Source organism: Nerophis ophidion, linkage group LG01, assembly GCF_033978795.1.
Source record: "Nerophis ophidion isolate RoL-2023_Sa linkage group LG01, RoL_Noph_v1.0, whole genome shotgun sequence".
Taxonomy (NCBI): Eukaryota; Metazoa; Chordata; class Actinopteri; order Syngnathiformes; family Syngnathidae; genus Nerophis; species Nerophis ophidion.
The window spans coordinates 25,890,320-25,902,063 of record NC_084611.1 but is presented as its reverse complement, the minus strand read 5'-3'; the positions used below and the strand labels follow the sequence as shown (position 1 = coordinate 25,902,063).

The following is an 11,744-nucleotide window of genomic DNA, read 5'->3' as shown; positions in this document are numbered from 1 at the left end:
ATTTTTTTATTAAGTCAATGTATATGTTTCCTTATAAAAAAACAAACAAAAATTAAGTTTAAAAAATATGTTCCTTAAAAAAACTGTCAATAAATGGATGGGCAAATGACAATACAGCTTTGTCATGCACTTTAGTATACATTTTGCACTAAAGAAACTTCTGTTACTTTGCCTCCAGACTTCTTCTGTTTGATACAGTCATTACTGCCACAAGTGGTAGAAAAGTGTATTACAACTGAATATCATACGGACCACAGCTGAGAAACAGTTTTTCCGGCAGCCCTTTAGGACGCTCACTACCCAATTTTGGTCAAAATTGTTCATAGATTTTGTTTTACAGGCCATCTTCAAGCCGCTTTCTAACTGTCTCTGAAGGATGCGCTGTTTTTTTTTACGTGGCTCCACTTAAACTGTCTTCTCCCCTTCAGCCATGTTGTAATTTTTATCGCTTCCATAGCGAACCTACTGACAGAAATAAGTGAGTTACAGTCATTTGTAATAGAAATTGCAACAGCAGACGATGCATGTGCATGTGCGATCCAATCTGCCCAAAACAAAAGGTTAAAAAAAAGAGCTTATAGACTAAAGCGTTGGACTACAAAAGGCGGACTCAGGCAAAGCTTTTCGAGTAAAACTTTACCATATAAGGAGATATCTGCTGACGCTGTGTGTACGCACACATCAACACACATACAGTATGAGATGAGATCAATGAGATAAGGTAAGAACAGGATAGAAACTGCTGATCCGCCTCCGCTTGAGATGGTCTCCTGTGGACGGGACTCTCGCTGCTGTCTTGGATCCGCTTGAACTGAACTCTCGCGGCTGTGTTGGAGCCACTATGGATTGAACTTTCACAGTATCATGTTAGACCCGCTCGACATCCATTGCTTTCGGTCCCCTAGAGGGGGGGGGGGTTGCCTACATCTGAGGTCCTCTCCAAGGTTTCTCATAGTCAGCATTGTCACTGGCGTCCCACTGGATGTGAATTCTCCCTGCCCACTGGGTGTAAGTTTTCCTTGCCCAGTTGTGGGTTCTTCCGAGGATGTCGTAGTCGTAATGGTTTTTACAGTCCTTTGAGACATTTGTGATTTGGGGCTATATAAACAAACATTGATTGATTGATTGACATTGAACTGCTGTGAAACTAGATAGAATGCAATATGCCATGGAAATACAATATTAACACTTTTTGTGCAAATAAGTACAGTTGCAATTGTTTTTTCAAATGTGTTTATTCTGTAAAGGTTTTGATTGATTGATTGAAACTTTTATTAGTAGTTTGCACAGTACAATACATACTCCGTACAATTGACCACCCGAATACGTTTTTCAACTTGTTTAAGTCGGGGTCCACGTAAAGGACTGGATGTTTAAAAAGGACTGGTTAATAGTGCTATTAGGAAGTGCAATGTCAGCACTATTTTATTTTTATTTTTTACTGAAATTTAAAATGCATTTGTTTTAATAAATAAATACAGCGTTTTAAAAGCATACACAATCCGTGCAAAACATATTAGTCTGTGGTTAAAAGGACTTGAAAGGACTCTAAACTCAATATACAGGATTTGGGACTTAACTTGAGACTTTCCAGTCTTGACTTTGGACTGATTGTGGAAACTTTTATTAGTAGATTGCACAGTACAGTACATATTCCGTACAATTGACCACTAAATGGTAACGCCCGAATACGTTTTTTAACTTGTTTACGTCGGGATCCACGCTAATCAATTCATGGTATAAATACTATCGGCATAATACAGTCATCACACAACTTAATCATCAGAGTTTATACATTGAACTATTTACATTATTTATAATCCAGGGGTGGGATGGGGGGTGTTAGTTTAGGGTTGAAGTTGCCTGGAGGTGCACTTTTGGTGCGGTTTTAAAGGAGGATACCTGTTGGGAGTGCATTCCACATTGATGTGGCATAGAAGGAGAATGGTTTAAGACCTTTGTTAGATCGGAATCTGGGTTTAACGTAGTTTGTGCTCCCGCTGGTGTTGTGGTTATGGCGGTTATTTATGTTATGGAAGTAGTTTGACATGTACTTTGGCATCAGAGAGGTGTAGCAGATTTTATAGACTAGGCTGAGGGCAAGTTGTTTTATTCTTTCCTCCACCCTGAGCAAGCCCACTTTGGAGAAGTGGGTAGGAGTGAGGTGTGATCTGGGGTGGAGGTCTAGAAGTAACCTTACTCGTTTGTTTGGGGATGTTTGGAGTCTAGATTTGAGGGTTTTGGAGGTGCTGGGTTACCAGGAGGTGCAATCGTAATCGAAAAAGGGTTGAATGGGAGTTCCCGCTAGAATCTTTATGGTGCTGTTGTTGACCAGAGAGGATATTCTGTAGAGAAATCTTGTTCGTTGGTTGACTTTTTTGATTACCTTGGTTGCCATTTTATCCAGGGAAAGATTAGCTTCTAGAATGGAACCTAGGTAGGTGACCTCATCGTTCCCGGTAATAACAATGGACTTGACTCGAGACTTGCCTGTCTTGACTCGGGACTTGAGGGCAAAGACTTGAGACTTACTTATGACTTGCAAAACAATGACTTGGTCCCACCTCTATCAGTTACGCTCTCAATATGTGTTTTTATTGAAAGTGGGATGTGTTAAAACTTTTTTTTCCCACACGAGGTTTCAGAAAACAGTGCAGTAGAAATACAACATTTACAAATTTACAAAAAAGGTTTGTCATCACTTCAGAGAATACAGAGCATAGATAAGAGACTGTAAAAATATATTCCAATTGAAAAAAATATTTAAAGACAGAACAATAATCATATGGACAGCCATAAGTGTTTACATTTTTCTTTTTATTTATTATTTTACTTTTTTTTTGTCTGGTTTTGTATCTGCTTTGTATCATTCCGTGAGGTGCAAACTATTTTTTATTTTTTCGTTTGGTTTGTACTTCATGAAGTTTTGCACTTGTTGTGTTTTTCGGGGGTTTTTTTTCATTACATTTGAATGTATTTGTTGGTTTGTATGATATCCATTAAGTAAGACTAACGTATTTCCTTGAATTGCCGCCGGAGCGCTAATTAATTTGAAACCTCTTCTCACTCCTGCGCTTATACCAAAATGGATACATGGATGATACAGCAGATGATTGGGAAATTTGTCATGTGGTCAGATGAAACCAAAATGGAACTTTTTGGTATAAACTCAACTTGTCGTGTTTGGAGGAAGAAGAATACTGAGTTGCATCCCAAGAACACCAAACCTACTGTGAAGCATGGGGGTGGAAACATGCTTTGGGGCTGTTTTTCTGCTAAGGGGACAGGACGATTCATCCGTGTTAAGGAAAGAATGAATGGGGCCATGTATCGTGAGATTTTGAGCCAAAACCTCCTTCCATCAGTGAGAGCTTTGAATGGTTGACCAAATACTTATTTTCCACCATAATTTACAAGTAAATTCTTTAAAATTCCTAGAATATGAATTCCTGGATTTTTTTTTCACTTTCTGTCTCTCACAGTTGAAGTGTACCTATGATGAAAATTACAGACCTCTGTCATCATTTTAAGTGGGAGAACTTGCACAATCGGTGGCTGACTAAATACTTTTTTGCCCCACTGTATGTTGAAGGGGGCAGGAAAATATAAGATTTTTCTTCACCCTGCTCCTTCTCAGGCAGTGGTGTGTAAATGTAAAATTGTATATCCATCCAACTATTTTCTACCGCGTATTCCCTTTGGGGTGGTATAATTGTCTATTGATCAAAGATGCACATCAATGAAGGAGATTAATAAAAAAATGAAATGAAATGAAACATCGTTTGTGGGAATGTGCATTGACTGCGTCGTTGAGAGAGGCTCCGGGATCCCCCCAGAAAGGGACAAGCGGTAAAGAAAAAAAATGGATGTACGGATGGGTTTTAAACACCTGACACATCTCTCTTTTTCAACAATCTCTGCTACGTACCTCGTTTCCAATTGGATGGCAGCTATCACGTGACTTATGTCGTCTGTCCTGGGCCATGAAAGAGTATTAGCTAAATCTCCTCTGGCTTGTCTTTAAGGAAGCACTTTTATTCGTTGGGAACATTTTCTTTTTAACTACAAGACAATTCAACATTTTTACTTGGAGCATAATTGAACGTGGTTGGTTTCCTAACGGATTTAAGTCTTTAGTTGAGCTACACCAAGCCGTCGAGCGTTCGACTCGACAAGGCTTTATCAGCGTCAGAGCTTAGGGTGAAATTCGGCAAATGTTCGCTCATTTTAAACAGCACCTACTTTATTTTCAAAAGTGACGTGCCGTTTGTTGTACGTCCTTCCCTTTGCTAATGTCATTCATCTTCTGTGGGAACGTCAACCTGACCACAGGGGTGTGACCGCGGCGCCATCTTGTGGCGTCTTTGTTGCTGGCGCTTTAAACCCGGAAGTGAAAGTGCTGACGTCACCATGGGAGGCAAAGTCAGCTCCAAAATGGCAGCTCCCGCCGCGAGAGTTATCCAGGTAACGTCTTCTCTCGACAACAAACTTAAACAACACCTATATATGTCGTTTTATTACTGTTGTAATTCATGGCAAATTTCGCTTTTCCGTTTACGTAATGGTGGATTTAGACGCAGTGCGGCCTCCAGCAGTCGTGCCCTTGTTGACGTCCTTGTTGGACACGTTATACTTTAGTGTAAACATTGTAATCATTCACGTCCTATACTGTGCTTTATATTATATTCTACTGCCTTGTGTGTGCTATTGACGACGTGTTCAGTCGGGACGTTACTTGCTAATTTGCAAGCTTCACAATAATGTCAAATAACTGAACTGAATTATTATTATATAGCGCTTTTCTCTATTGACTCAAAGCGCTTTACATTGTGAAACCCAATATCTAAGTTACATTTAATCCAGTGTGTGTGTGGCACTGGGAGCAGGTGGGTATAGTGTCTTGCCCAAGGACACAACGGCAGTGACTTAAGATGGCGGAAGCGGGAATCGAACCTGGAACCCTCAAGTTGCTGGCACGGCCACTCTACCAACCGAGCTTAATTCACCAGATAATGTACTAAAGCAAGTGCAGAGTAAGGGAAGTATCCTCTCATCCATTTTTCTCATACTTGCCAACCTTGAGACCTCCGAATCCGGGAGATTGGAGGGGGGTTGTATAATGTAGCGTCCCGGAAGAGTTAGTGTTGCAAGGGCTTCTGGGTTTCGGTTGTGTTTATGTTGTGTTACGTAGGGGGTGTAACGGTACACAAAAATTTCGGTTCGGTACGTACCTCGGTTTAGAGGTCACGGTTCGGTTCATTTTCGGTACAGTAAGAAAACACGGTGGTAGAGGGGTTAGTGCGTCTACCTCACAATACGAAGTTCCTGCAGTCCTGGGTTCAAATCCAGGCTCGGGATCTTTCTGTGTGGAGTTTGCATGTTCTCCCCGTGAATGCGTGGGTTCCCTCCGGGTACTCCGGCTTCCTCCCACTTCCAAAGACATGCACCTGGGGATAGGTTGATTGGCAACACTAAATTGGCCATAGTGTGTGAATGTGAGTGTGAATGTTGTCTGTCTATCTGTGTTGGCCCTGCGATGAGGTGGCGACATGTCCAGGGTGTACCCTTCCTTCCGCCCGATTGTAGCTGAGATAGGCGCCAGCGCCCCCCGCGACCCCGAAAGGGAATAAGCGGTAGAAAATGGATGGATGGATGGATAAGAAAACAACAAAATATAAATTTTTGGGTTATTTACCAAATTTGTAAATAATGGCTTTATCCTTTTAATATTAGGAACACTATAATAATTCTGCCCACGTTAATCCACATTAAACTGCCTCAAGTTGTTGCTTTGATTAAATGAAATGACAAAATCTTTGTTTTACATATAAATAAATAAATGGGTTGTACTTGTATAGCGCTTTTCTACCTTCAAGGTACTCAAAGCGCTTTGACATTACTTCCAAATTTACCCATTCACACACACATTCACACACTGATGGAGGGAGCTGCCATGCAAGGCGCCAACCAGCACCCATCAGGAGCAAGGGTGAAGTGTCTTGCTCAGGACACAACGGACGTGACGAGGTTGGTACTAGGTGGGATTTGAACCAGGGACCCTCGGGTTGCGCACGGCCACTCTCCCACTGCGCCACGCCGTCAGAAGTGCAACATTAAACAGTTTCAAGTCAACTCATCATGCTTAATTTATTACAGCATTTCGGAAGCCTGTAGTTGACTTCTATTATGTAAATGTTATATTTTTGTCTACATGTGATAGCAGGGACCCTGCCATTCAAAACTCAGCTGCTACATCACTAATTATTAATATAACTGTAGCAGAAAAAATAGTACAATAGCAATAGGAGAGACTATTCATCCCTGGACACAATGGACTTCATATTAGTTAATGTGAAATAACAGACAGACAGGGCTTTGCTGCCCCTAACACACACAAACGCACACACACACAGCAGCAAAATGAGCTAACATTACGCTAAAATCTAATTAGCCTTCACCTCAAGCCAGAACTGCGAGCGAGCTGAGCTTAAGTTTGTTTCTAGAAGGTCAACGGGTTCTTAGTGATGCTCGTAGTAGTTGTGACTGGGAAGTGTTCTTTATAATTTGGGGAAAGTACGATGTCCGCTGCTAAACACATATCTGCTCGACACTGAAGCTTTGACGACATGCGTTCTGAATACGCACTGCTGATTGGCTGTTACATCACTCTGAATACGCACTGCTGATTGGCTTTGTATGTAACCAATCAGATTGTAGTATGGGTGGGACAATGCTGGGTGCTCACTGCTCAGACAGGCAGAAAGAAGAACAGCTTGTTAAAACTTGTTAAGACTTAAGCTTACAAACTCGTTCGATTGATTGATTGATAATTTTATTAGTAGATTGCACAGTTCAGTACATATTCCGTACAATTGACCACTAAATGGTAACACCCGAATAAATTTTTCAACTTGTTTAAGTCGGAGTCCACGTTAATCAATTCTGAACCGGACCGAAACGGTTCAATACAAATACACGTACCGTTACACCCTTACAAATAACTGAACTGAATTATTCTTATATAGCGCTTTTCTCTATTGACTCAAAGCGCTTTACATTGTGAAACCCAATATCTAAGTTACATTTAAACCAGTGTGGGTGGCACTGGGAGCAGGTGGGTAAAGTGTCTTGCCCAAGGACAAACGGCAGTGACTAAGATGGCAGAAGCGGGAATCAAACCTGGAACCCTATGCTGCCCAATACTAAAACTGTTCATCAAATGTACTAAAGCAAGTGCAAAGTACGGGACGTTGATCGTGAATGTTTTATACAAACTTTTTTTTTATTTTAATAATTTCAAATGCCATCCATTTTTCTCATACTTGCCAACCTTTAAACCTCCGAATTCTGGAGATGGGGTGTAGGTTGTATAATGTAGCGTCCCGGAAGAGTTAGTGCTGCAAGGGATCCTGGGTATTTGTTCTGTTGTGTTACGGTGCAGGTGTTCTCCCGGAATGTGTTTTTTTTCCATTCTTTTTTGGTGTGGGTTCACTCTGTGGCGCAAATTTGTAACAAGGTTAAAGTTGTTTATACGGCCACCGTCAGTGTGACCTGTATGGCTGTTGATCAACTAAGCCTTGCATTCACTTAAGTGTGTAAAAGCGACATATGTGCCTCCACGCTGTTTGTATGGAGAAAGGGTGGATGTGACAACAGGTTGTAGAGGACGATTAAGGCAGTGCCTTTAAGGCACGCCCACCAATATTGTTGTCAGGGTGGAAATCGGGAGTAATTTGGGAGAATGGTTGCCTCTGGAGTTTTTCAGGAGGGGCACTGAAATTGGGGAGTCTCCCGGGAAAATCGGGAGGGTCGGCAGGTATGATTTTTCTACCACTTGACCCTTTCGGGGTCACGGGAGGGGGATAGGCTGGAGCCTATCTCAGCTGCATTCAAGCGGAAGGCGGAGTACAGCCTGGGCAAGCTGCGACGTCATTGCAGTAATTTCAAATGAACTGTTAAAATGTAAATAACTGCTACAAATCGCAATTTATGGTTTTTTACTATGTTCGGTATTTGAGGTGAGGTGTGTGTTGTAGATCAGTGGTCCCCAACCACCGGTCCGAGGTAGTGAAGTGAAGTGAATTATATTTATATAGCGCTTTTCTCTAGTGACTCAAAGCGCTTTACATAGTGAAACCCAATATCTAAGTTACATTTAATCCAGTGTGGGTGGCACTGGGAGCAGGTGGGTAAAGTGTCTTGCCCAAGGACACAACAGCAGTGACTAGGATGGCAGAAGCGGGAATCGAACCTGCAACCCTCAAGTTGCTGGCACGGCCACTCTACCAACCGAGCTATGCCACCCCCAGGTACCGGTCCGTGACTCATTTGCGCAGAAACAATAAGGTTGTTAATGAAATGTACCAATGATAGTTACCATCATCGGCTTTCATTCGAACGAGTATGACGATCTTCCTGGTAGGGGTGTATCTCTTTATGGAGGATGCCTGTGCGTGACTTAGTTTTAACGTGGGGAGACTGGTGCACAGACAGTCACTACACGATCCTTGACAGACTCGGGTCAAGGTCCAGTGGCATGGAGTCCAAGATGACTGGGGACCCTTTTCTGCTGCAGCCTTCCACCGCCATCGCAGCCGTCTTTCGCCTGCTCCGCCGTTTAGGTCTTCACCGTATCCCTGGCAAGGGGGCAGTCAGGTACTAGGCCTTTGCTAAGGGCCACCTGAGGCTAACAGTAGTAAAGGGGTTAACCTCACACACACTAGGTGTGGTGAAATTTGTCCTCTGCATTTGAACCATCCCCTTGTACACCCACTGGGAGGTGAGGGGAGCAGTGAGCAGCAGCGGTGGCCGTGCACGGGAATCATTTTTGGTGATTTAACCCCCAATTCCAACCCTTGATGCTGAGGTAATGGGTCCCATATTTATAGTCTTTGGTATGACTACCGATCGCAAGGCGGACACTCTAAACACAAGGCCAATAGATGTATATTACAACTCCTTTGTTATAGTACATGGGACAATGCACATTAATGGACATATACAATGTTAATGTGCCAGATTGTGGCCAAAGGCTAATTTCCATCTGCAGGGGTCATCGTACATAGCAGGGGTGCTTAACGTATTTGACCTCAAACTCAACTTTTCCATTTTAGAGGAGCCCGGGGTCCACTCCAATATTAAACCTGAATTAGTAATCTTACTCTTGATTTTGATCATATTCAATAATAATATTTAACCTACTTACAGTTTTAAAACCTTGTCAAATTATACAAAAGCACGTGTCGATAATAAATATTAATTTAACAAGTAAACCTTAGGCTTCGGTAAGGCCGATATGGAAAAAAAAAGTAAAATCAAGTAAATACATTTACGTGCAATGTGGATGGATGGATGTAGTATGTTGTGTTGAATTAATAATAAATGTTTCTTAAGAAAACTAAACTTTGTTTTATATAGTCATTACTGCCACAAGTGGTGGAAAAGTATATTTTAATCGCCGCTGCCAATACGGACCACAGCTGAAAAACAAATATTACATTCTACGGGGGTTTCGTAGAATGTAATAGTATACCAGTGTATCTTTAGGATACACTGGTATACAGTATATGAAATTAACACACCCGGGACCATGTATTCGCAAACAAACACCCAGGGACTCCCACTACTTCAATGTTATGGGGAGTTGATTGTTCATTCTCATTTTGTTTGTTTTTCTGACACACATGGAAAGCCGGTTCGTCAAAATAATGCATACTTTAAAACGGTCCCTGGTGGAAAAAAGTTTGGGGAATCCTGTTCTAGATGACACAGTCAATAATCAAAGTTTATTTTATAGCCCTTAATTGTCTCAAAAGGCTGCACGAGACACAACAACATCGTTGGCTCAGATCCCGCATGAGGGCAACAAAAAACTCAACCCAATGGGATATAATGAGGAACCTTGGAGGGGACCGCAGATTTTAAGGATCCACTGGAAAAAAGCTGTGGTTTGATTGGTTGTATAAGAAAGGCTATAATGTGAATGGTTGTCTATACATGTATCGTGAATGACTAATACAAAATGGATAATTGTATGTATGACAACTGCTTTGTTGTTTTCTCAGGCAGTGCGGCCTCATGCACCTATGATCAAGTTTCCTAAGAGACAAGGTGTTCCCAAACCAACCGGTGAGTTGGATGTGACATTTTCTTTATTGTTTGAGGTTAATCTCATTGTTGAGAGAGCTGTCGTCATTTTTTTACTTACAAGTCTTGTAACACATATGATAATGTGCAGGGATACCTTTTTTATGAAGTATATGCAGTGATTGAAATTCAGCTTTAATTAACTGTCCTCCTTCGTTTTCTGTCTACTCTAAAGAAGTATTAAAAACACCAGCGGTTAACTTCCAACCACACAACACTCCCAGTTTGCCGCCAGCGCCGCCACAAATAACCAGAAGTCACGTACCTTTGACCCCCATCCCTGGCACCCCTGACACCTTGGCCTCCATACAACTATTCCCTGCAAGATACCGCCGTAGACCCGTGCCGGTAGAAGAGATGGACTACATTCAGGTACACAATGCATACACAAGTACAAAACCCACAACCAGTTAAATAAAGTATTAGAAACCGAATACAATGATTTGCAAATCCTTTTCAATTTTTATTCAATTAAATAGACTGCAAAGACAAGATACTTAACCTTCAAACTGGAAAACAGTTATTTTTTTGCAAATACTAGCTCATTTCAAATTTGATGCCTGGAACATGTTTTAAAAATACCTAGCAGAAGTGGCAAAAAGACTGTGAAAGTCAAAGGATGCTCATAAAACACTTATTTGAACATTCCACAGGTGAACAGGCTAATTGGGAACAGGTGGGTGCCAGGATTGGGTATAAAAGCAGCTTCCATGAAATGTTCAGTCATTCACAAACAAGGATGGGGTCACCACTTTGTCAACAAATGCATGAGAAAATTGCCACCTGAACAGCTTCAAAAATTGGTCTGTTACCAAACGTTTACAGAGTATTGTTAAAAGGAAAGGCCATATAACACCATCCATCCATTTTCTACCGCTTGTCCCGTTCGGGGTCATGATGGTGCTGGAGCCTTTCCAAGCTACATTCGGGCAGAAGGCGGGGTACACCCTGGATGAGTCACCATCTCATCGCAGACCATGTAACAGTGGTAAAAATGCCCCTGTGGCAACTTTTTTGCGATGTGTTGCTCCCATTAAATTCTAAGTTCATGATTATTTGCAAAAAAAAAAAGTTTCTCTGTTCGAACATTAAACACAACTTCCAATTTCACTGGTTTTGGGTTTTGTAGTACATATATAAAAGTTGTTTTTTTTAAAAAAGGTTTTCTTGTTTCAGCGTGGTGGACCAGAGTGATGACACAATTAATTGACTGCAATCAAAGCACACATTTATGGAGATTGTGCATATTGAAGGATGACAAAGTACAATAACATATTACAGCAATCCTGTTATATACATATATATGTATATAGATAATGTTATTTTTTCAGATATTGATCTTCAATGTTTTACAGGACATTTCTATTTAATTCTGTGGATGTTTTCATATAAAGTTGGCATCTTGACGAGCTGTCTTGCCCAAACTCCTGCTTTAGCTTTTCTGTTGCAGAATGAGTCTTACCTGCAATACTTAGAAAACATAAGCCTTTCTCCTAATGTTGCCTGGGATGATGAACATCCCTCAGCACTCAGTCAACATGTTTGTCCAATGCTAGATGCAAGTGGTCATTAAAGCAGTATACTCTGACATTGTGGTG

The 11,744-nt window shown here is 41.4% G+C and overlaps 1 protein-coding gene across 2 annotated transcripts; it reads left to right on the top strand.

The window, feature by feature from the left end:
* The first annotated feature begins 3,944 nt into the window (after positions 1-3,944).
* kgd4 (alpha-ketoglutarate dehydrogenase subunit 4) lies at positions 3,945-11,734 on the top strand. 2 transcript variants are annotated; one of them, XM_061899703.1, is made up of 4 exons: positions 3,945-4,464; positions 10,065-10,128; positions 10,325-10,518; positions 11,323-11,734. In XM_061899703.1, exons 1-4 carry the CDS (start codon positions 4,411-4,413, stop codon positions 11,338-11,340), a joined length of 330 nt encoding a protein of 109 aa, XP_061755687.1. In that variant the 5' UTR covers positions 3,945-4,410; the 3' UTR covers positions 11,341-11,734. The 2 variants fall into 2 exon arrangements, with proteins under 2 accessions (XP_061755687.1, XP_061755679.1); XM_061899695.1 differs by having other exon boundaries at positions 3,953-4,464; positions 10,322-10,518.
* Positions 11,735-11,744: the final 10 nt, after the last annotated feature.

Coding starts and splice junctions, on each gene's coding strand:
- kgd4 (XM_061899695.1), top strand. CDS start 4,411: ATGGGAGGCAAAGTCAGCTCCAAAATGGCAGCTCCCGCCGCGAGAGTT. Junction 4,465..10,064: donor CCGCCGCGAGAGTTATCCAG/GTAACGTCTTCT, acceptor TTGTTTTCTCAG/GCAGTGCGGCCTCATGCACC. Junction 10,129..10,321: donor AGGTGTTCCCAAACCAACCG/GTGAGTTGGATG, acceptor TCTACTCTAAAG/AAGTATTAAAAACACCAGCG.